At 34.2% G+C, this 23,754-nt stretch overlaps 1 protein-coding gene across 2 annotated transcripts in view; it reads right to left on the minus strand.

Annotated features, from left to right (window-relative positions):
* The window catches only part of LOC145266636 (2-oxoglutarate dehydrogenase complex component E1-like), a 146,565-nt gene that overhangs the window by 25,830 nt on the left and 96,981 nt on the right, over positions 1 to 23,754 (minus strand). For both annotated transcript variants that reach the window (XM_080122561.1, XM_080122560.1), the window contains exons 5-11: positions 21,602 to 21,756; positions 18,154 to 18,300; positions 15,468 to 15,738; positions 12,617 to 12,745; positions 7,205 to 7,384; positions 2,545 to 2,697; positions 1,526 to 1,748 (exon numbers count right to left, since the gene is read on the minus strand). In XM_080122561.1, the coding sequence (XP_079978687.1) occupies positions 1,526 to 1,748; positions 2,545 to 2,697; positions 7,205 to 7,384; positions 12,617 to 12,745; positions 15,468 to 15,738; positions 18,154 to 18,300; positions 21,602 to 21,756 (1,258 nt within the window). The remainder of the gene's footprint in view (positions 1 to 1,525; positions 1,749 to 2,544; positions 2,698 to 7,204; positions 7,385 to 12,616; positions 12,746 to 15,467; positions 15,739 to 18,153; positions 18,301 to 21,601; positions 21,757 to 23,754) is intronic.

Consider the following 23,754-nt stretch of genomic DNA (forward strand, 5'->3'; position numbering starts at 1 on the left):
ACAAAAAACTTAGTCGCAAGCATGCCAAAGAGAATTTTTTAATTCGTAATAATGGAAGCTATACTAAATACCGAGACCCTTTTTAGTAATTTATAATTGCCTTTTGTTAGATAAATTATCAGTGGACTTATTTTGACCAGGTGAAAATGTTTGTTTTTTAAAAAATAATTAGATCAGGGTTAAGGTTTCGAATGAAACAGATTTAATTTTTTTCCATCATATTTTCCCTTTTGGCAATTGTTTCAACCATTTGTTTGATTAAAAATTCGATAATATGTGTAAACGCTTACTTTCTTAAGTGGTCTTATGATTTTGACCAGGACTGTATATGAATTTTCACAAATGACTTTCATTCTCTCTGACTTCTTTCCATAAAACTAAGTTAAAGTTAAGATAGCCCACATCATTGACCTTTGCACTTTGCAGCTGGATTTAAAAATTCATTATGATCAATTATTTGGTTTAGGAGTGAATTATACACAGAAATATACAAATATGTACACATACCTAACTTTAAATACATAAAAACAAACTGAGATCTAGGTGTTAAATCAGCAAGGCCAATGATAATGAAGGAGGGTCAGCAATTATGGACAAATATGAGCATAAAAGGGAGAATACAGAAGTTTACAATAGGATTTTAAAATATTTAATTTCAGTTTATGTTATTGTATTTTTGATTTCAATAAATATTCAATCAATAAATTAAAACAGATAATCTGATGTGTTTTTATCGGAGTTATATCAACATGAGCAACACACACATGCAGTTAATTTTATTAATACAAATCAGCATTCTTTTATGCTGACATACAGATTCCTATTAAATCACCCAAGTTCAGCTTGGTTAGTACTAATATGGGCAAGCATTTTGGAGTACCATGTGCTGTATGTGGACAAGCTCACCGATTATCTCAGCATTATGGTTTAAGATTATGCAACACTTACTTCACAACTGACTCGTGCAGGCACCTTCACACAGGGATATGCATTGTTTCAAGACTGAACAGAGGGCAACAATATAGATAACCCTATAACAATATAGATAACCCACTCATAATATAATTTTTTTTTTGTCTCTGTCTGTTAATCAATCTTTTAAGCAAATATCTTAATTTCTTTTAGAAATTGAAAATATTGTATTAATAGTAAATAAATTCCCCAAAAATAAAGCAGGTGCCATGACTGGAAATTAAAACTGAAACTTTGAGATCTTCAATCTGATGTTCTACAAAGTGAGCTTTATTGATTTTCTTATAAATAAATCTTAAAATATTAGTTTAAAAATTTATGACTTATTGCCAATAACGAAACAATAACAAATGAAAACTGACTAGTCAGAAGTAATCTTGATTTGTCAGCTAAATATTATGTGGGTCCGACTTGTTATTTTAGATGAAAACTTGTAAAGGTGATTTAATTAACAAGGTTTCTTCAAATCTAATGCTGCACAAACTAGCAATAAATGAATTTACTTTTAGGAAGCCACAATAATTCTGCTGAAAAATCAAGGAATCGTATTTACCTCTGTGCAGTGCAAAGTCGCCTTCAGGTGGAGTGCTGAATTTCATACCAATATGATTCAGTGTGGACTCACAAACACCAGTCGCAGGAATTTTCATTGGATCTCTACCCTCAAAGAATCCACTCCATGGAGAATCCAACCAATCACGATTCCTCACAGCTGTCTCCTTACGAGAGGCAATGAAAGCTTCTTCGCAGATCTTGTCATACTTGGCGACTTCATCCTGAAATTAAAGAGGAATAGAAAAATATGAAAGCATCATCATTATATTCGTTTAAATGTTAGTTTTATATGCGGTAAATAGCTTTAAGAAATTGACTTTCAAATTAATCTATCTCTTACCAGGTCTTCATTACTTCCTCTCACATTTTCCTTGGCCTTCCTCCAAACTTTACCCGTTACCACAACTTAAATTAACCCCCAGAAAACCTCAGCTATTCTTTTAATGTTGACCTTTCAATAAATTTGGACAAAAATCAACATATATTCTATTTCTTTTAGTCTGTTTCTCTGTCAGTTTGACTTTTTCTTTGAAACTATTTGGCTAATCAGGATGAAATTTTGCGTAGACCTTTCTTATAAGGTGCAGCGAACTAAGCATTATGGTACCTGTTTGATGCACGGATTGATAGGGATTAGTATTAAAAGAAAAGGAGAACAAATTTAACCATATTCGACCATAAATTTGGCAGAAAGTCTCATTTTAAGTCAACAGGCTATAATTTTTGCCAGTTTATAACAGACTAAAAAGCCTAATTATTTAATATCATGTTGGGGTCAACAGAGACCAAATTAGTCCAGAAAATATTTTCATTCTTGCTGGTAAATGTTAAAAAAAACTAAGTCAAACAGTTTGCTGCTGAAAATACACATTTTTACCTATATCCCTTTCATTTTTGCAAACATAAGGGTAGGAGTAAAGTAACAGGATTGAGAATGTGTAGAGAGAAAAAGTTTTCAAAAGAAAAATGTTACAAAGTTTAATAGAAGAATTTCCAATATTTTGCAATGTTACCTACCTCATACTCTTGTTGTGTGACAACACCTTCCTTGATGAGTTTCTCCACATATGATGCAAGTACAGTCGGCTGTTTTGCAATCTTTTTATACATAAGGGGTTGTGTAAACATGGGTTCATCAATTTCATTGTGACCACTGCGTCGATAACATACCTGAAAAATAAAAAATACATCTCTTTAACCTATTCTTTCCTTCATAGATTCCGAAGTGGTTCAGCAATAGCATTCCATTAATTTCCAAACCTTCCTCATTGTGGTAGAGACAGTAGCAATATGGTAATTTCAGAGCTATCTAGGCAAAAGAGCTTTGGCAAAAATCTAGGAGTCATCAGGATCTGCCATCCCCAAGACGTCTCCTGCTGTGTCCGTGGCAAACAAATGTATCAGGCGCTGAAACTACAAATCAATCGAAGAAAACTGACAATATTGCTTCAACACTACTCTTTTGTGTTCTAGATCAAACACTTACCTTCATATGCAACTGTTGAATCTCACTGATTGACGACAAGCTATGACCAATGGTGACAACTTCATGTAGACCAGACAATTCTGAGAAACATTTGCAAGTTCTTTGCAAAAATCTGACTGGTTTAACAGCTGTATTTGTCATTCCTCAAACATACATAGATGCAGCTTGATACAAGTCTGCATCTAACTCCTACCAATCCAGGGTTCATACAGATTTTCCATGTCCACTTTCAAGAACTTTTCAAGGCATTCTCCAGACAAAATTCAAGTTTTCAAAATAAAATTTGATACATAAATAATGATATAACAAATCAAAATACTTAGTTTGATTGATTCCGCCATTTAGTCTCGAAAGACAAAGGATACACCCAGTATGGGCTGCTGCACATGTAATTGTGAGGCAAGAGTTGCACAACCCCCAATCACACCTCTCCTTAATCGGCACTGTTCAAGTCCAGTGGCAAGAAGTTCAGGACAACTGGAAACAATGCTAAGCGGAGAGCACATACAGCACCTGGAAGTCCCAAATAATCGTCCATTTAATAGTGACCAGGTTCAACATTGCTTCGGTGGTTCAACAGGAACCAGTGTCAAGTTGATTACACCGTACAAAAACTCAATAATTAACAGGAAAAGTCACTTTCATTTATCTCTATGCCATTAAGTTTTAAAAGTCAGTTATTTACATAAAGTTATCCACAGTAACATACAAAACTGGTCAACTGTTAACAGCTTTAGTTCACCACTACACTGTCTATTTTGTCATTCAGTGGTTTTGAATCATTTTCAGTTCATATTTGCATTCCTCGACTCACATATTTGGCCAACCGAACATGATTAAATATTTTTTTCCACATGTTGGATTGGTATACACTGCATTCTTTTTACTTTGGAATTTCACTTTGAATACATCTGTAAAGTACATGGATAACATCTGGTAGTTTTATGATAAAGCAATGTAACTCTTGTAGTGGCAATTAATGTAATTTCAGAAGAATGCATATATTCCAATTTTATTTTTAGTATCTAAAAAATCTTAATAATATCTTAATATTTAAAAAATAATTTTAAAAGGCAGCATGCGTACCACAGATTCAACCGACATAAGTCCAGTTTAAACAGACAGAAGTATATAGAAGCTAGAAGTAATTCTAAGAGAAATAGTGACAGCTAAGACAGAATACACCAAAACCACCAGAAAACGCATTGAAGCACAGAAATTAGGAACCCGTGATTTTTGGAAAATCTACAACAGTGTAGTAAATAATGGGCAGTCAACGATTCCCTCACTATCAAACAATTATGAGGTTGTTTGCGTGGCAACCGAGAAGGATAACCTGCTTGCCAGTCAGTTTGGCTCAAACTCAACATTGGACCTGGCACACCACTCCCTTTCTGACTTTCCTTTGCAGACAGATGCCACACTAGATGATCTGAAAATCACCCCTTCTCAGATACATGGTATCATAAAAACCTGGACCCCTCAAAAGCATGGGGACACAATCTCATCCCGGCTGTGCTATTAAAAAAAAAAAAAAAAAATGCTCCTCTGAGGTTGCTCCAGTTCTTTCCAAACTTTATAACAAATGCCTTAATGAATCTTGCTTTCCTGACTGCTGGAAAACCACTTCTGTGGTACCAGTTTTCAAGAATTGTTGTGAAAGAACTGACCCATTAAATTATCACCCCATTAGCCTTCTCCCGCTTTTGACCAAAATATTTGAGTCCTTAATTAAACAAGCCCTAGTCCAACACCTTACAGCTGTTATACTCCTGACCAAGAAACAACATGGATTTAGACAAGCCTGTTCCACAGCAGATATCTTAACTGTAATCTCTGAACGTATATACCGTTCGCTGGACAAAACAGGGGAGAGTAAAGTGGTAGCCCTTGATATATCTAAGGCTTTTGACAGGGTATGGCACAATGGTCTTCTAAGGAAAATTAGATCATATGATATCACTGGAAGAATACATAATGTAATTAAATCCTTCTTAAGTAAGAGAAAAATCAAAGTTGTCCTCGACGGTCATACATCTAAACAATTATATAAATGCGGGAGTACCTCAGGGGTCTATCCTTGGACCTTTATTATTCCTGATGTTCATAAATGACCTCCCTGATAAAATTGTTTCTGAAATGAGTATATTTGCTGATGGCACCACTCTCTATAACCGGCACAAGGGAAAAACAAATGAACACATATCTAAGGAAATGGCAGAAACGCTAGAGGATGACCTCCAATCTGTAGTGGAATGGGGACGAAAATGGATGGTCACATTCAATGCTGCCAAGACTATGCTTGTTTCCTTCAATAATTACTATAAACCTTCTCTACCACCAATAGCAATGACCAAGAACACATTACCCGAAAGTACTTCCTATAAACTCCTTGGCCTAACGTTTACAGAGAACATGAACTGGAACAGATACATTGAGAGCATTGCCTAAGTTACTGCAAAGAAGGGGGGCTCTCTCTACCATGTTAGAAAACTACTTACGCCTGAAAGTATCGTGTACCTCTATAAGGTCACCATTCGCCCAGGTATGGAGTACTGTTGTCACATTTGGGTTGGTGCATCTGCTACTTGTTTCACTTCTGGACAGGGTTCAAAAGAGCCGCCAACCTGGTAGGTCCTGAACTATCATACTCTATTTTGATGTTACTTGGGATTTGATGGGTATTAAAAGTTAGGATGTAGGAGCTTTTGTTGATAGTTTCACCATATCTCAATTTGGATTCTTTTTACATCGATAACATTTTTATTTCTCAAGTTAATTTTGATTTCTTCCAAGGAGCACAGGGATAATTCTGAACTTCTGATCACTACTTTACTGGTATTCAGTGTTTTATGGGAGGAGATTTTTACCTTTTGGGTGTTAAAAAAATCTATTTGTAGATTTCTATAATGTTTTTGGTTTTCTACTTCCACTAGTAGTGTTCTGTTTTTTAGTTTCATGACCATTTTAAGTTTGATACTTGAAAAATGTTCTCTATTTTGAAATGTGAACTTTTGTCATTGGTTTTCCTTCAGTTGCTTCAATAAATATAAAATAAGGAAGATTTTGATACAGATTTTGGTTTTGGCGTTCCTTTTTCTAAATCTTAACTGGATTTATGTGAAACTTCATAGTGATTTCTTTTTTAAGGCTTTTTGTTTGACATTTACTTATTTTGAATTTTTCATTTCTCCTACTCCCCACCCACCTTGGAGCCCTGTGTGGGAAGTATTGGGGGGGGGGGGGGGCATTCTCCCCAACGCAACAAGGATACAGCTTTTTAAAAGGATACAGAAGTATACTCATCCTGCTGATGGACTCAAGCACCCATGTTTCATTTGTCTTTTCTAATGGCCTCATTTCTGGAAAAGATGTTAGTATTCCATTTGTGTTTTATCTATTCTTCAGCAAGCTGATCGACCCTTCAGCCACTGCTTACTAAATCAGTTTATTGTCTAATGTGCCCGTCTTAGCCAAAGTAAAGGCCGAAGTGGCGTGTTGCATCTCATGCCCTAATAGGACCTTGAACATGATCTGCTCAACCACCAGAATCCCGTCCTTAGGCATTATGGGTCGCCACCCACGGTCAATAGGTGGGCCCATTAAGGGATTTTTACTCTGTAGGGATGGAGGTGGGGGGCAGCCAGTGTATTCTAATGTCCCACCGACAGGGTGAGAAGTGAGGAAAGAACAAAAAAAAAAAACATAAGATTTGATCAGTAAAACTCATAAGTCTTTTCAAAATAGACCATCCACTGTTTTCCAGTTTGTTTAGAATCTAAGACAAGCAAAAACCAGAAAAATTGGGGAGGGGTCTATGGTCATCCTCGTCACTGTACCTTTGCTGGTCTATGTTATTCCTAGCAAAAGTTCTCATTCACCATAATACCGCAAACACACTGAGGGGGGGGGGGTCATCCTACTTAAAATTTCCAAATCATATCTTTTTTTTTTTTTTTTTTTTTTTTTTAAGGATATATATGTAAAAATAGAATTCTGTAAAAGGTAGATTTTAGCCAACAGTCTGTAAATGACAGATTATGTTTAACCTATAGATAAAATAATGTGACATAAACTAAGAAGTGACATATCCAGAGCTCCCAAATTGGAGCTTCCTCACCAGACGCATTTTATGGTTAGATGCAGGATGTGTCAAAAATGTAATAAAGAAATTTGTTTTGTACTACTTACCAAGTCAATAACAACATCCTTGTTAAACCTGTGTCTCCATTCAGAAGCAACTTTGCATACATATATTACAGCATCAGGATAGTCTGCATTCACATGGAAGATAGGAGCGTTTATCACTCTGGCCACGTCAGTTGGGTAAGGAGATGACCTGGATACACGAGGGTCAGTAGTGAAACCAATCTGAAAAGAAAAAAATGTATCATTTTTATGTCCTTTCACTTCTTTATATAGAGGAACCTATGAAAGGAAAATTAAAAAAAAAAAAAAAAGGACTTAGAATACCACAGGCACCTCAGAATCCTCCACTATAATAAAAAGCAATAGATATATATGGTTATTTTGTTTTCAGCTTATTAATGCCAAATCCAATCATTTTAGAAAAAGTTTTAATGCTCAAAAGTTGTTTATATCTTCAAATACTTATTCATGGTGTTTAGTTGGTTGTTTTGTAAGAGAAAAATTGTTTTTAGCTTTACAGAACATAATTGAGTTTTGTACAGAGAAAGAAAAAATATGTTTTGTGCATTTAAGTCCAGCTGATACCTTCAGACAGTCTGATTTGGTAGCATCAGGAAAAGTAAATAGAAGTTAGTAACAGATGAGTCACTTGATGACTTAATTGCAAATTATAGTGAATTAGAATAATTAAATGGAAGTTCTTTTTGAAAACATAACTCAATTCCAAAACAGAGGAATATTTTAGTATGTATTTTGTTTAATTAAAATATATGGTAAAAAAAAAGCATTAGGGAGTCAAATGTTGACTAACTCAACTTCAGTATAATAATAGATTTAACCAAAAAATGCTTAATATTATATATATTTCAGTTTTTAATCTTTATCTTCATTTCATTGTCTTATTAATTGTGTAAATGGTTTTCTCATGGAAAAATGTGCTGATTCTATCTGGCAAGTTCATTTGGAATATATATTGTTTTATGAAACAAAAATGTAGTAGGCAAAACAAACAAAAAAAATACAACTAAAAACAGACGGAACAAAAACTCGCTTCTCGCAGACACGTGGGTCGTAACAAGCACAATCTACTCGCCAGAATCACCTACACACAATCTGCAGAACGCTCCCTCTCCTTTCCAGTGTCCTGCCTTTATAGCAGCCAGGAACGACGTATTTGCATAATCGCACAAGAGCAGATGTGATTCAACGATAATTACATTGGGTAAACGCTAATAAAAGCCCATGGATGCCATCTTGGAACTCTCTCTTCCGCTCATCCCAAAAGCGACGTATCCGAGGTAAGCTCTCTATTTCTCATTTTGGTTACTGCTAATTCTGCTACATTTTATTTTTTTATAATAGATTTTTTTTGTCCATAAATGTTGTTTATATGTTCCAAGTTGATAGCCTAAACAGATTAGGCAATTATATTCATTTTCAGTTAGTGAGAGGGGAATCTTTCACCATACCTTCCTTTAAACACGGCAAATGGATTTTTATTCAGTACAATACTTGATATTTTTTTTTTAATGGAGAGTAGACAATGCATTGTGGATGCATTATCGGCAGCTCACGTTACTCTCGCTTTTCTTTATTTGTCACTCAGTTCTCATATTTTAATGAGTGATTTTTCTGACAAAGGGAGAAGAAAAAGCTGTATACTAGGTTGGCAGTATTTTGCGTGAACAGCCGCCAGAGATGTCGGAAATTTTCTGTTTCTATGTCTATCCTTGTAGCCATGTCACTGGTAAGGGTGCTGGAGGTAAACGTTTTATCTGGGCTGACGTTATCCACCTGATAGTCAGGGACCCGAACCTTGGATTAACCACTAAGGAGGCTGTCCTATCAGCAGGTGCAAAGTACTGGGGCTGCTGTATTGCCATTTGGTAAATGGATTCTGGACCATGCAGTAGCTTCTGGTGGGGCCTTTCAATGCCATATTAGTGGGTAATTGTTACGACTTTACCTTTTCATGTGCTACAAAAAAAATTTTTTAAAAATAAAAAAAATATTTCTTCATTTCTATTTCTCTCTTACTTTCCCTCTCTGCCCTACTTCAAGCAAGTCTGTCGACCTCGTCCACAAATCCCAAAACTCCATCATGAAAAGTTTCAATAAAAAATATACGATTAAACCCGAATCTCTAACTTCTAACGTAGACCCCCAGTACCATGTCTCCTTCTCTAACTAACCTTCCAGAGGTTGAAACCCAATTACAGGAGACTAAATCAGACATATTATTTCTAAGCGAAAGTGACACTGGACAGACTATTTCCCTAGATGAATTCGTAATTAAAGCATACTCTAATTTAACTTCCAAATATAACCCCCAAGATTGTCATAGGCATGGAATATGTGCCTATATAAAAGATGGCTTTCCATGTGGTAGAGACACCTCCAGAGAAGATCCTAACTTACGCTATATGTGCTTCCGGGTTGCACTTGCTCAAAATACTGCATTTATATTTGCTCTCTATTGCCCCCACAACAGTGGAGTTACTATCTTTAAAAGCATATTTGAGAAAATTGACCACGTCCTATCTGCTTGTCCTTCAGCTAATATTCATGTCTGTTGAGACTTTAATGTTCACAATGTGGAATGTTAAACTCACTCAAACAAGACCAATGATGAGGGGAGGTTCTGTCATGGTTTCTCCATTGCTTATGACCTCACTCATTGTTCATAAACCCACCCGTGTGCCCGATACTGACGGCCAGTATATAAGTCTCCTAGACCTTTTTCTTACAACTTGCCCCAAACTGTGTTCAGCTTCCGTTCAGTCTCCACTTGGATCTTCCGACCATTCTGTTGTATCAGTTAAGATAAAAATGAAACGTTTTATCTGGGCTGACGTTATCCACCTGATAGTCAGGGACCCGAACCTTCGATTAATCACTAAGGAGGCTGTCCTATCAGCAGGTGCAATGTACTGGGGCTGCTGTATTGCCATTTGGTAAATGGATTCTGGACCATGCAGTAGCTTCTGGTGGAGCCTCTCGATGACATATTAGTCCTCAGATGTATCTCTCCATCGTACAGTATATCGATACTCTATGGCTGACTAGAATAGCTTTCATACATTTATATCCGATCTACCTCTGCGTTCCATGTTTAAAAAGGATGTGTCCTCTATAGTATCAGACCTGACGGAATGGTTAATTGTAGGTACCCTCGAAAAAATTCCAGCAAAAACCTAACAGCCAGCCGTAGTTCTCTCCAGAATGTGCTGCTGCCACGGCGCACAGAAATCACTTTTTCCATTGCTTCCAACGTAATAGATGTACTGAGACTAAAACCGCTTTCAGGACTGCCAGCAATCACTGTAAAAAAGTAATAAAGAACGCAAAAGAGTTGTATGCTCAGTCCGTCAAGTCCAAAGTAGCTGAGCAGCGGCTTGGTTCTCACCAGTTTTGGCAAATAGCAAACAGAATCCTGAACAGAAGCATTTGCTCTATCCCAACTATCATCAATGGACCTGAGGTAATCTCGTCAGCATCAGAGAAAGCCAAACTCTTTACCAAGAACTTTGCAGCAACTCTACCCTTTGCGACCAAGACCGTCAACCTCCAATATTTCCTCCTGTATCAGAAAACACGCTATGTGATATACAAATATCTGTACATGATGTTGGCAAGCTAATCAAAAACCTTGATACCAGTAAAGCAACCGGCCCTGATGGTATTCTAATTATAGTACTCAAAAGACTTCAACCAGAACTAGCACCCATCCTTACAAAACTGTTTAAACGTTGTCTTAAGAATTGCTTCCCATCACCCTCATCAATATGCCTTGTATTTAAGAATTCAGGTGATTGCTCATCTCCCTCTCAGTAAAGGCCAATAAGTCTCCTGTGCGTCATGAGTAAGTTGCTGGAATCCATGTTAAATAGAGAAGTAATAAACCATCTCAGAAAAAATAACCTTCTTAGTGACACACAATATGGTTTCCGTTCTGCTAGATCTACAGCAGATGTGCTTACAGTTATATCTCATAGGATTAGCGAATCTCTCGATGGAGGCTACCTTTCTAGGGCAATTGCTCGACATATAAAAGGCCTTTGATAGAGTATGGCATAAAAGTTTACTTCACAAGATTTCCAGCTATACCATAGCTGGAAATGTCTTCTCAATCATTAAATCATTTCTCTCTGATAGGTTCAGAGTAGTGGTTGATGGGCAGAAATCAGAAGTTCTCAGTATTAATGCTGGAGTCCCTCAGGGGTCCATCCTGGGCCCAACTCTCTTCCTGATCTACATTAATAATCTTCCAAATCACATCCTTACATCATTCATAGACATTTATGCTGATAATACTACTGTCTATGGTAGCACATCTAAGACCATAAATCACCAAGTTCTCTCTGATTCTCTCTCCTCTGATCTTGAGCAAGTGGTTCAATGTGGAAAGAGGTGGCTTGTTACTTTTAATGTATCTAAAACCAAGCTTTTATCTTTACATCAACAATGCTCTGATCCCCATCTGGCATCAATTGAAATGAATGGCTCTCGTCTTGGGGAGGCCTCATGTTTTGACAAGCTTCTGGGCTTGACTTTTACTCCTGATCTTAAATTGAACACATACATTAAATCCGTTGCCAAGACCGCTGGAAAAATGGTGGGATCCTTCTATCAATCCAGTAGATATCTCACTGCTGATGCAATTCTCTATCTATATAAGAGCCAGGTACATCCAAGGATGGAGTACTGTTGCCACATTTGGGCAGGAGCTGCTAGAAAGGACTTATCCTGCCTTGATAGAGTTCAAAATAGACTTCGTAGCCTCGTAGGAGATGTCTTTTTCTCTTCCCTGCAACCTCTATCTCACAGAAAAGATTTTGCGAGTTTGCTTCATCATTATTTTCATGGCAAGAGCTCGGCTGAGCTCCAATCTATGGTCCCCCTTCACCAAACTTTCACAAGGGACACCTGTCTAGCAGAAAACATTATCACTAATTTTCCCCAGTCTATATCTGTGCCTAAACCTAAATGTAGATTCCTTGAGCAAAGCTTCTTTCTTAGAACTGCACGCCTATGGAATTGTCTTCCATTTTCCTGCTTTCCAGCTGACTACAATATGGTTGTCTTCAAGTCTAACGTAAACAAGTTTTTGATAAGCCGTTGCATATAAGTTAACAAATTTACCTAATTTCCATTACTAACGATTACTATATTGTCCAATTTCTACTGTACACTCTTTAACCCTTATCCTCGATTGGCCTTTTGGCCTTGATAAGTGGTGATGCCTATGTAAAAAAAAAAAAAAAAAAAAAAGTATTTTTATGTTAAAAAAGATGGTAGGTAATCAACTATAGACTCCTCATGAAGTCCCTTTAGTCCTTTTTAAATATAATTTGTAGACATGATTTTCCAAGTCTAACACAGTTAATAAAAAGGATTGAAAGGATTTGAAAAATTAACATATTGCATAGAAGAAAGGGGAGAAAAAAACTATACCTGATTGTTTACAACAATGTGGATGGCACCGTGAGTCGTGTAGGCTGGAAGGTCACTCAAATGAAACGTTTCATACACTACACCCTGGCCAGCAAATGCTGCATCACCATGAAGAAGAATACTCATCACCTAGGAAGGAGAAATTTTATGAAGATTCAGGTTATTTCAACATTCTACTGAACTCATTTATTTACCCATCTTTTTTAGCAATTTTTTAAATTCTTTATTCAAACTGTCATTGCTGACCAGCATTTGGTTAGTGCAGATTACAAAGTCACCCCGATTGTTGCTAGAAGCTGCTCATTTCTGACATAATTGGCCCAGTAGAAACTGGTCATATGATGCTCACTTGTATGCTATATGACAGCCAACTTCTGTCAATTGAGCATAGTTGTCAATGAGGTTCTGATCCATAGAGCAAGCCAGCAACATGCTGCTGTTGAACAAGTTGATCTGGATGGCAAAGTAAATTTGTTGCTGACCACTTCTGCAATGCTTTCCATTTATCAAATAAAAACTTGCACATTAACAGGAAAGCCTTGCAAAATTGTTAATTTGTAAGAATTTACACCGTCAAATAGAAAGTAATTTATTCCTTTAAGTTACTAGCAAATCCTTATGTATTAAAAGATACAAATTTTTTGGAAGTTATTCATCTAAACAAATAAATGCAAAAATTGGATACAGTAAAGTTGGAATGGCCTATTTTTTAGTTAATTTAAATTTACATAATATCCTGTTGCAGATATGCGATATTGAAAAAAAAAAAAAAAAAAAAAAAAAAAAATTTCATTCATTAACTATTTGTAGTCGCGTGCAAGCAACTCTATAAGTCGGTCCGTCCGTAACACTTTTGTGCTTGGCCTTCCTTTTTGGTTAAGATCAAAGGTCTATTGTTAATAGATGCTGTTCTTAGCTTTTTAAGCTTTTCTTGGCCTTTTGGCCAAAATCAAAGTGTTTTTAGGAGATTTTACTTTTTTAATTTTTTAAATTTTATATTGGAATTTTTTTAATTGTAATTTTTTCTTTAAATGAAATAAATTAAATATAAAGATCAAAGTGTAGTATCTGTTCTTACTACATGCTATACTTATGTTTGTAACTTTGTGATATAAAGTGGGGGATCAGTTTTCTGTATTAATTTAATGTAAAATGATCACCAGCTTTACAACCAGTCAGTGTCAAAGCTATTCAAGTAATTCTCCAGATCATTCAAGTTGTTTTTGAAGGATTCCAGTTATTTTTTAAGCATTCAAGTCATTCTTAAGGTCATTCAATTCATCCTAAAGTTTATTAAAGTCATTCTAAGTCATTTACTTTTTATTTATTTTAATCATTTCAGTCCATTTTTCGGTCATTTTAGTTTATCTTTAAGAATTTCATGTCAATCCTACATTCACACATTCATTCATTACATGAGACCATGCGACTAATGACTATCGACCTTGTTTTTTTTTTGTTTTTTTTATTTTAAATCAATAGTTCTGTTTCTTTATTTTTTTCCTGGACAAACATTTAAAATTTGTGTTCAAATATTCCTTTCTTTAAAGGGACCGATTTGGTTTTCAACAATCTATTTCTAAATCACAAGTAAAAATGCAAATTGATTTCTTTCTTTATAATCATCTTTAAAAGATAAATTTGTTTAAAAATTATGAAAATATTAATGTTTATCTGTCTATATGAAAGAGACAGATTTTGTTTTGCGTTTATAATAAAGTTATGAATGAAAGTTTATATTAATGTTTCAAGTATTCTGCAGTAAACTTTGCAAAACAATAACGAGCTGGCAAATCCAGTTAGTTACCAATGTATTAAAAAAGATTAAATCATCCACAAAATTAGTTACTGTTATATAACAATTTGATTTAATTACTAATTTACTGACTTAATGATAAATGTAACTATAATTAAATATAACTTTCAAAATCTGATTTAAAAAACAAAATGTATCAAATATTTGTGGGATTTAAATTTCAGCATTTTGTAAAATGTCTCATGAGTTTCATTGTAAACCTGATGTGTGTGTGTGTGTATATATATATATATATATATATATATATATATATAGTAGTATTTAAACTACTTAAGAACCATACAATCATAATTTTCCAGGCAGTTTCAGTAAAATATCACAAGGGAATGAAACGCTAAGTAAATGAAATCATAATAGCTAACATCATTTAAGAAAATGTTTATTTGCTATTATTGGTTTATCATATAAATCCCCAAATAATTATCTTGATTTAAACAAAAAACTCAAACAAAAAAAATCAAAAATATACATTTTTTGTTTGCTATTAGGTTTATGCTAAAATTGATGAGACATTTTACAAAACGTTGAAATTTAAATCTCACAAATAATCGATAGTAGACTTTTTTTTATTTATTATTCAAAAAATAAATATATTTATTCATGAAATTTATCTTACAATAACAGTTTTTGTTTCTTCTGGATTTGAATTTTCTGAAAGTTTTGTAAACATTGTCCAATAAACATTCATTTTATTCTGTACGTCACAACAAAGAACATTGTTTTCATTTTTCAATTAATTTTTCATTGAACTTTCTTCATAATAGATATTTTTCTATTGAAAAAACTTGGCAAGCACTTGCAAAAAAGAAAAAGAAAAATCATAAAACTTGTTCAGCACCTTCTGAGGTCCTATCTAAATTACCCCAAATTTTTTTATTATAAACCCGATTTTCTTTTTATATATAAATAACATTCTTTCATTGAATTATCTTTCCAAAACCTAAATACTTCACGAGAAATTAAACAGTGGATAGAGAAACGGAAGTAATAAAGACTCCCTGTCATTGCCCATGTATAAGAAAAGAAAACACGTACCCTTTTGCCATCTGTATCACCTTGATAAAATTGTTCTGCTTTTGTCTTTCCCTGTACGACTGGATTCACTGCTTCCAGATGAGAGGGGTTGGCTACCACCGACAGCTTGATATTTTTGTTTGTCACTCGGTTCAAGCGTTCATGAGACATACCGAGATGGTACTTGACGTCTCCAGATCCCTCGTCTGATGGTTCCAGCTTAGAGTCAAATTGACATATAATCTGTTCCAATGGTTTACGACAGACGTTGGCCAATACATTTAAACGACCTCTGAAAGAAATTAGATACCAAAATTATAACAAAGAAAAATGTAAAAAGATAAAGGCTGCCTATATTTCCAACTGTGACTGAGAGGCACTCAAGAAATTAAAATGAATAGTATGTGTGTGAGATTAAGATGGGGGGTGGTATTTATGTTAAAGGATCTATTATTATATTAAAGTAACATTTGTTTCCATAAGGGTTGGCATTATTCTTTAAATATGATTTGCATATACTTTTTTAATTAAGTTGAAAGTGGTATCTAAAGAGTTATTTTTGTGGTAACTAATACATCTAACTTTTAAATTGTTTCTAATGTATTAATTCTAAGCTATGGCAGAGCCTGCATTTTTTATTTTTAATTGTAAATGCACACAAACTGTAATAATCCTCATTTACATTCCTAAGATATTAGATTAAATCAGATTAATAGCAATATATGATGAAAATTACAGTTAAAATAGTTTGAAGCACCACAGAATAAGCAACAATGAAAAGGACACATTCTGTCTTCACACTAATTTGTTTTACTTTGAACTTCATTTTTATTACTTACATGATAAATTTTTATAGAAAAAAAAATTTATTTGAAAAAATATTTTTAATACAATGTTTTTTTATAATTTTCAAATAGTGTGACACCATCTCACACTCCATTTTTTTTTATTTAAATGTTTTTGTTCATATATCTATTTAAATAAAGTTTTGTAATTATGCACTTTTTACAAATCTATCAAACTTTTCATAAACTCAGGTTTTCTAAATAAAACTTTTTAATTAAAAATAAAAGTAAACAGTTTTTTACATTATCAGCAAAAACTTTGTAAATACAAATTTTTAAAAATGAAAAGAGTCAAGAGAAAATGTATTCTTTTGGTAATTTTCTCATTGGGTGCCTTAAATCCATTTAATCCAATTTATTTTCTTCAGACAAAGGGATATAACTAAAATAATTTAAACATGGGGCCTACTTAAATCTGAAGAAACAAATTTGTTTAAATTAAATGTACACAAATATAAACTAATCCTAATTTACATTTCTTAAACCTTAAATAATCAGATTAATTACAATGTGTTATGAAAAATAATTTTATTTTAAATGCAATTTATCACAATATTTAAGATAATTAAAACTAGAAACTGCAATCAAAAGAAAATTAAATAACAATGCAAAAGATAAAAGATGAATTATTCAAAGAGTAATTTTTTCTTTAGACTTTTTCAGAGAAGAATCTAAAAAAAAAAAAAAAGTTTGAAAAATAATTTCTCTTTATGTATCAAACTCTTTTCAACATAACTTACAAATTCCTATTGTACCATTTCTTAAAAATTGTTCATTTGAATTTTTAATGAATAAGAATTTTTGTTTTATTATCTAGATTATCTTTGATTAATTGACATGTAAAACACATCTCTCTTTAGTGCAATAGAGGTAAATCAAGGAGTTTGAATAACTCAGATGACCTCCAAAAATGGTAAATTGAAGCCAATGTAAATGATAACATTTCATGGAAGCAGTCACTTTGTACTGCTATGGCCAATGTATAGCTCACATCTGATGTGGAAAAGATAATTCAAATGAAGATCTCTGTGGTTCAGTGTACTATTTGTTAGGTGAGCCATCCTCGGCTTAGGGCATATTCCAAAGTAATTGAAGTGGGTAATTTGGTTATTAGTGGCCTCTGGAAACAGATGGTCCATTTGTGTTTGGTTAGACTTGTATTTTGATTTGGTTTGGTTAAAAATTCTCATTAGCAAATCTTGTTCAGTAGAAATTGTCTATCATTGTAACACCCCTCTCAAAAAGATATGTTTTGAACTGTAGTCACAATTTTATTTGGAGGAATTCTTCTGTTACAGTAGTGACCAAGACTATATTGACATTGTGGCCAGTGTTCGACTCAACAACTTTGAATCAACACAAGTAGACAATTATTGCCCGTCATGGTAAATGCACACAGATGCATTCATAACACTCCTAACAAAGGATTGCTTGAATAAAATAATTTATTGCTAAATAAATTAGATATCTTCAATATACGGCATAATCACGTTGACACACCTGTTTCCGCTGGGTCACCGAAGTTAAGCAATGTTGAACCTGGTCAGTACTAAATGGGTGACCAATTGGGACTTTCAGGCGCTGTATCTGCTCTCTGCTTATCTCGGCATTGTTTCCAGTCGTCCTGGTCTTCTCTTTGCAACTGGACTCAAATAGTGCCGATTCAGGAGAGGTGTGGTTTGAAATTGCGCAACCCTTGCCTCACAATTACACGCACTACTGCCCCTAAAGGGTATCCCTTGTCTTTTAAAACTGAACGGAAGCATGGGAGATATTTTTAGTTAAAAAAAAAAATTAGGCTTTTGTGTATATGTCCATCACTCTTCACCTACTCCTCTCCCCAGGTCCAGAAGTAAACTAACCTGTGAGGCATGCCAATGATGAAGCTGTCCACTCCTAGAGCACTGCAGGAATCTATGACAGCCTTCATAGCAGGGATCAGAACTTCACCGCCTTCAATACCAAAACGCTTTTCTGAGGACCATTTTCTGGCAAGGAAGTCTTCAAACCTAAACAGAAACAAACATTATTTCAGCATTAAAATAAGATAAATGAAAAATTTTCATCATTTTGAGAAAAAAAAAAAAAAAAAAAAAAAAAAAAAGAGATTCACTTACAAAATATCCATCACAAATCTGTATTATAACAAGATTTTATCAAATAATTCAGATTAGTGAATTTAAATACAAATTGTAGATAGGTTTTCAAAAATATTTTTTATTCAAAATAATAATTTACTAATAAATAGACAATGCTGCAAAAATTTCTTTACGAACCATTAACTATAACATTATGATTCAATCACTTACATTTACTTCATCTACCCTGTTTATTCTCTGTAATAGAATACTTAAGAAATCACCAAAGATGAGGGAAATATCTGATTTTGGGTTTGGCCACTCAGAATTTGATTTGTCCACCTGACAAAATAATGTTCCTTCAGATACAAGGTTTCCTGCTGTGGTTATGACAGACTTGATATAGACATTCCTCTAAGCATTAGTTTTTTATGCTCATAGATAAGGCTAGCCATTATCTTGATTATCCAGTGTTATCTACATATATTTCAGTAAATGAGCAAGGAAGGTGATTTTGGCTTTCTGGGATTTAACAGTCAATTGGTTTTCAGTGGCCTTCTAAACAAATGGTCAGTGTTCTGTTTGACTTATTAATTTCTTGGAGCTAAGAATTTGCAAGTCTGTTGTTCAGTATGTAACTAGGCCATAGAGATGTATGTACCAACAGCATCTCATGTATGCAAATGACCAAATGATGTCACTGCGAGGGAAGAGAAGGCCACTTGGGGATAAGGTTAATGAGTGTACAGTGGTCAAGGGGAACATGTCAGTCATCGTTAGTAGTGTAAATTTGGCAAATTTGATTACTGAAGGGGATGGCTCACCAAGAATTTGTTCACGCTGGATTTGAAGACAACCATATTGTAGTCAAGTTTGAAAGCAGGAAAATGGAACAGAGTTCCACAAGCGTGCAGTTTTAAGAAAGAAGCTTTGTTCATGGAAGTTGTCGTCATGGAAGGAGAAAAACATCTCACATGGCGAATGAAGAGACTTGAAAAACAAAGATGCAAGTGTAATTTGGAAAGTACCATAAATAAATGCTTCTTTTTATTTTTAACAAGAGAGAAAAAAAAGCAGAGTTGAATTTTTTTCCTTTTTTGTTCATTTGCAACCCTCTCTGCATGTGTAATATTTTAATGTTCATATTGTAAGAAAAGAGTTTTAGTGAAAGATGCTTAGAAAGAGTCTTATTAGAGTGTTTGTCTTGAGAGAGTCTCTTATTATATGGCTTGTTGTATCTTAGAGAGAGTGTTTAAGAGGAATGTTGAAAGACTCGGAGAGAGAGAGATTGTTCATGTTATGATTCTTATATATTAAATGTTCATTCCTTAGATGCGTAGAAGATGCGTAGAATGATGAGATAGTGTTCACTGTTCAGACATTGTGTAGACATGCTGATGTAGATTCACATTATGGATATGAGATGTGTATGTCACGACATCTTATAACACAGACATATAATAACAATTCAATTTACCTTTTTGTAGAATCATAAGACAAGACAACGTTTTATCAAAACACATGATGGGTTTTATTTCTTCACACGACCGGCTGTGATTTTTATCATCAAGAATTCAAAGCTTCACATATTAAGTTTAAAAGTGATCGTCTCGCTTCTAGACATTCGAATTCAAAACTCCAGACTCTCTGAGTTTCTCCCAGTTTCTGTTAACTCCAAAGTTTTTCTAACTATCCCTAGAACTTTCTATTTTCCGTGACGTCATACACATTTTAAAACATGTGCCTTCTTTCACGTGTTCTGGACATGAGTGTCCAAAACTTTTCCTTTTTCTACAAAAGGAATTTTAACCTATACTCAGTAACCTATTTTTCCAATATGTTAAAAACATTATCTTATAGCTGCATTCTTTCAATTAAAATTTCATAACAAACTTGACAGTGCACATTCTTTTCTTGAAATATTTAATCTCTATTCTAAACAATCGTTTGTTTTACATTCCATTTTTTTAATTCTCACACATAATCTATTTCTAAACCTAAATTACGAAGTTCGAATTTTGTCTATTACTATTTCATTTTCATTTTAACTAATCTCTATTTTTATACTTACATGAAAAGGGGACAGCCCTTATCATGTAACACATGCAATGTATTGAACCAGTTAAAATGTAACAATACAATTAAAGATTAACGACAACATTACAAGTAGACAAAAGTGAGTATTAGTGTAACTACCAAAGAAAATAAACCTTAGTTACTTGCTTTAAACTAGAGTCATGATTTTGTTTCAAGGTAAAATTTTTCCATTACAGCACTGATCTAGACCACATTAACACTGCGATCAGTGTCTGAACAAAGCCATGACTTTAGACCAAGATGATGAGTGGATGAACACAACCTGTGAAATGTATGCAGACAAGCATTCAAACAGCAGTTCACTTTTATTTCCAATCCAAAACAACTTGTATCTTACAATCATTCTTAGGGATTTACCTCTCCATTAATGTCTTCTCTGAAGAAAATGAACAATTTCTCCTGACCTTCCATGCAAGCTTAAAACATTCAAACATATTTACTTTAATGGAGAAATTTTTTAAGCCAAATGTTCTTAATGGAAACTAGTATTTTTTTTTTTAATACATTTTTATTAGTAATAATAAAATATTTTTGCTTATTAGAGACACTGTGAAAATTGGTGTGATTATTTAGACAGCTTTATCAATGTATAATTTCAAAATAAAACTTGATAACATGATCTTAAATGGCCATTTTTTAAAAAATATTTTGAAATAACACCTTAAAGCAAAATTAGGACAGTCTTTTTGTATTTATTTTTTTAAAATATTTTTGGATATTACAATAGACAAAAAATTGATCCAGATAGTTACAACACCACCAGGTTCTTTTACCCAGCTACACATGTAAACATGTAAATTATGATTTCCACTAGATTAGTATAGAGAGGTGTGCAGAACAGTGGACTGTATTAGTATGATTACATTGAAAGAATGTAAAGTTCTTGATTTAGTGGATGTAGAACAGTTGAGGTAGTATGGTCTGTAGAAGGCCAAGGAAAACATGTAAAGGAGTAATAAGGACAGATTCAAGAGAAAGATGGATAAATAAAGAATTGCTGAGAGATGGGTTACTTTGGAAGACACTTTCCAAAAGCTGTTCAACAGATGACAGCATGTAAAATGGATTTGAAGCCAAATATGACAATATTCACCATCATATAGAGAAATAACAGAGGTGCCAGATGTATACTTGCCTGACGGATCGGACAAGACGAGCCAAGATAAGTCTCTTCTCCTCAGCATCAAACTGCATAATGTTTGGGGCTTCAAATTTGCGTCGTATCCAGTCAGTTTGTTCAAGGTTGTTGATGAACATGAATTCAATGCCAATCTGTCGACAGTAGATTTCCTGTAAGAAAAAATAACTTTGAAATCTGAGGAAAAAAATTCAAGAATTAGTTCTCTTAACTTTTTTTTTTTTTTACATTTCTTTCTCTTTATATATACACACACAACTAAAACTGTGGATGCTGCTTGTCTCTGTGCACACTGGAGAACATCATCCACTGAAATAATAAAATAAAGGAAAAATGCTTGATTATGTGACAAAGAGAGGACATCATTTATTAAAAAAACTATCAAAGGACCCGTGACCTAGATCGTCTATGTGGACAATTGTAATCTCATATATATATTGTTATTGATAAAAGTCTGTAAACTACAGAATTTTCATAATTTTTGCAAATTGATAACCTGCTCCAAAAGTTCTTTTAGTCAAGTATATTTCACATTTTTCTTCTCGGTTTAATATCTCTCACTCACGGGTCTGCTGTCTGTACCATACATCTATGCACCCTATTAAATATGCCATGCACATGTTTGCAAGTATAATGGGGTATATTCGCTGATGATAAACACAGGAGGAAAATGGATGAACACATATACAAGGCAATGGCAGAAACCCTACTGGAAAACCTCCAGTCTGTAGTGAAATAGGGACAAAAATGGATGGTAACATTCAATGCTGCCAAAACTAAGTTTCTTTCCTTGGTAACTACAAGAAACCTTCTCAACCAGTAACAGCCATGGCTAATGATACATTACCTGAAAGTATTTTGTTCAAACTCCTCGGCTTAACGTTCACAGGGAACAGGAGTCGGAACAGATATGTTGAGGGCATTGTCAGGGCTGCTGCAAAGAAGGTAGGCTCTCTCTACTATGTTTGAAAGTTACTTATGCCTGAGAGCATCTTGTACCTCTACAAGGCCACTGTTAGCCCATGTATGGAGTATTGTTGCCACATTTGGGCTGGTGCATCTGTTTACTAGTCTCTCACTCTTAAACAGGGTTCAAAAGAGTCACCAACCTAATAGGTCCCGCACTGTCAGTTAGGCTTAAACCGGTGTCCCATCAATGAAATGTTGCATCCCTCTGCCTGTTTTACAAATATTTTATAGGTAGGTGCTCTGACGCACTACAAGTTCTTGTACCCCTTCAACATAAATACACCTGAAGCAGTAAAATCCAACCTCTATACAGGAGAAATCCCTAGGTGTAAGAAAGCCTTCTACTCTAATAATTTCTTCCCTAGGACTGCTAAACTTTGGAATTCTCTTCCAGGTCCTGCTTCCCTGACTGTACTGATATGCAAAGGTTCAAGTGTAATGTAAGCAGACCTCTTGCTGCTCAACTCCCTACATAGTACCTCTACAAATTATGTCCCAGATAGTAGCCCCCTACGTCAAAGTGGCACTGTGCCCCGTTTGGGGTGAAAAGGAAAAAAATAAAAACAACGTTGGGGTCAATTCCAAATTTTATGTAACAAAATATAAAGTGTTATTAACTGAATATAAGAGGGAGCTCCTAATTCCAAACAACAAGTTCTTTTCACTTTTCTCTTTTGTCATTATGAGCAAAACTTGTTTTTAAGAATTTGAAAATTTAAACTATCAGAAAAGTGCTTGCACTCTAACTTCAATGGAATCATTAATGTCCAATTTCACTGTAAAATAACTTATTTCTATTAAAAATAATGTGCCTTACAAATCAAATGTTTTCTCTCCTTTCTTCAACCTTTTAAGTCAACGGATTTCGGACATTAAATAATCTGTTCATTCTTTTTAACCACTCAAAATACAGATAATCCAGTGGTTCACCTTTTTCTTATAAATTGCAGTGTAATAATTGTTGTTTCTCCAAAAAGTTTGATCTTCACTAGTCACCTATTATTCTGACATTTAATTTTCAAACTAAATGCCAGGCAAAGATGGATCTTTTATGAGGAGGATGAAGCTAGTCATAGTTATTTCCATTGTTCAATCCAGGTTCAGGATCACATCTGCCACAGTAAATTAGATAAATTTTGTTATTTCTACTCAATATAGCAAACCAAACAATTTGGTGTGCA

The sequence above is a fragment of the Euprymna scolopes genome, chromosome 41 (genome assembly GCF_053919585.1).
Source record: "Euprymna scolopes isolate OS-2025 chromosome 41, ASM5391958v1, whole genome shotgun sequence".
Classification (NCBI taxonomy): Eukaryota; Metazoa; Mollusca; class Cephalopoda; order Sepiida; family Sepiolidae; genus Euprymna; species Euprymna scolopes.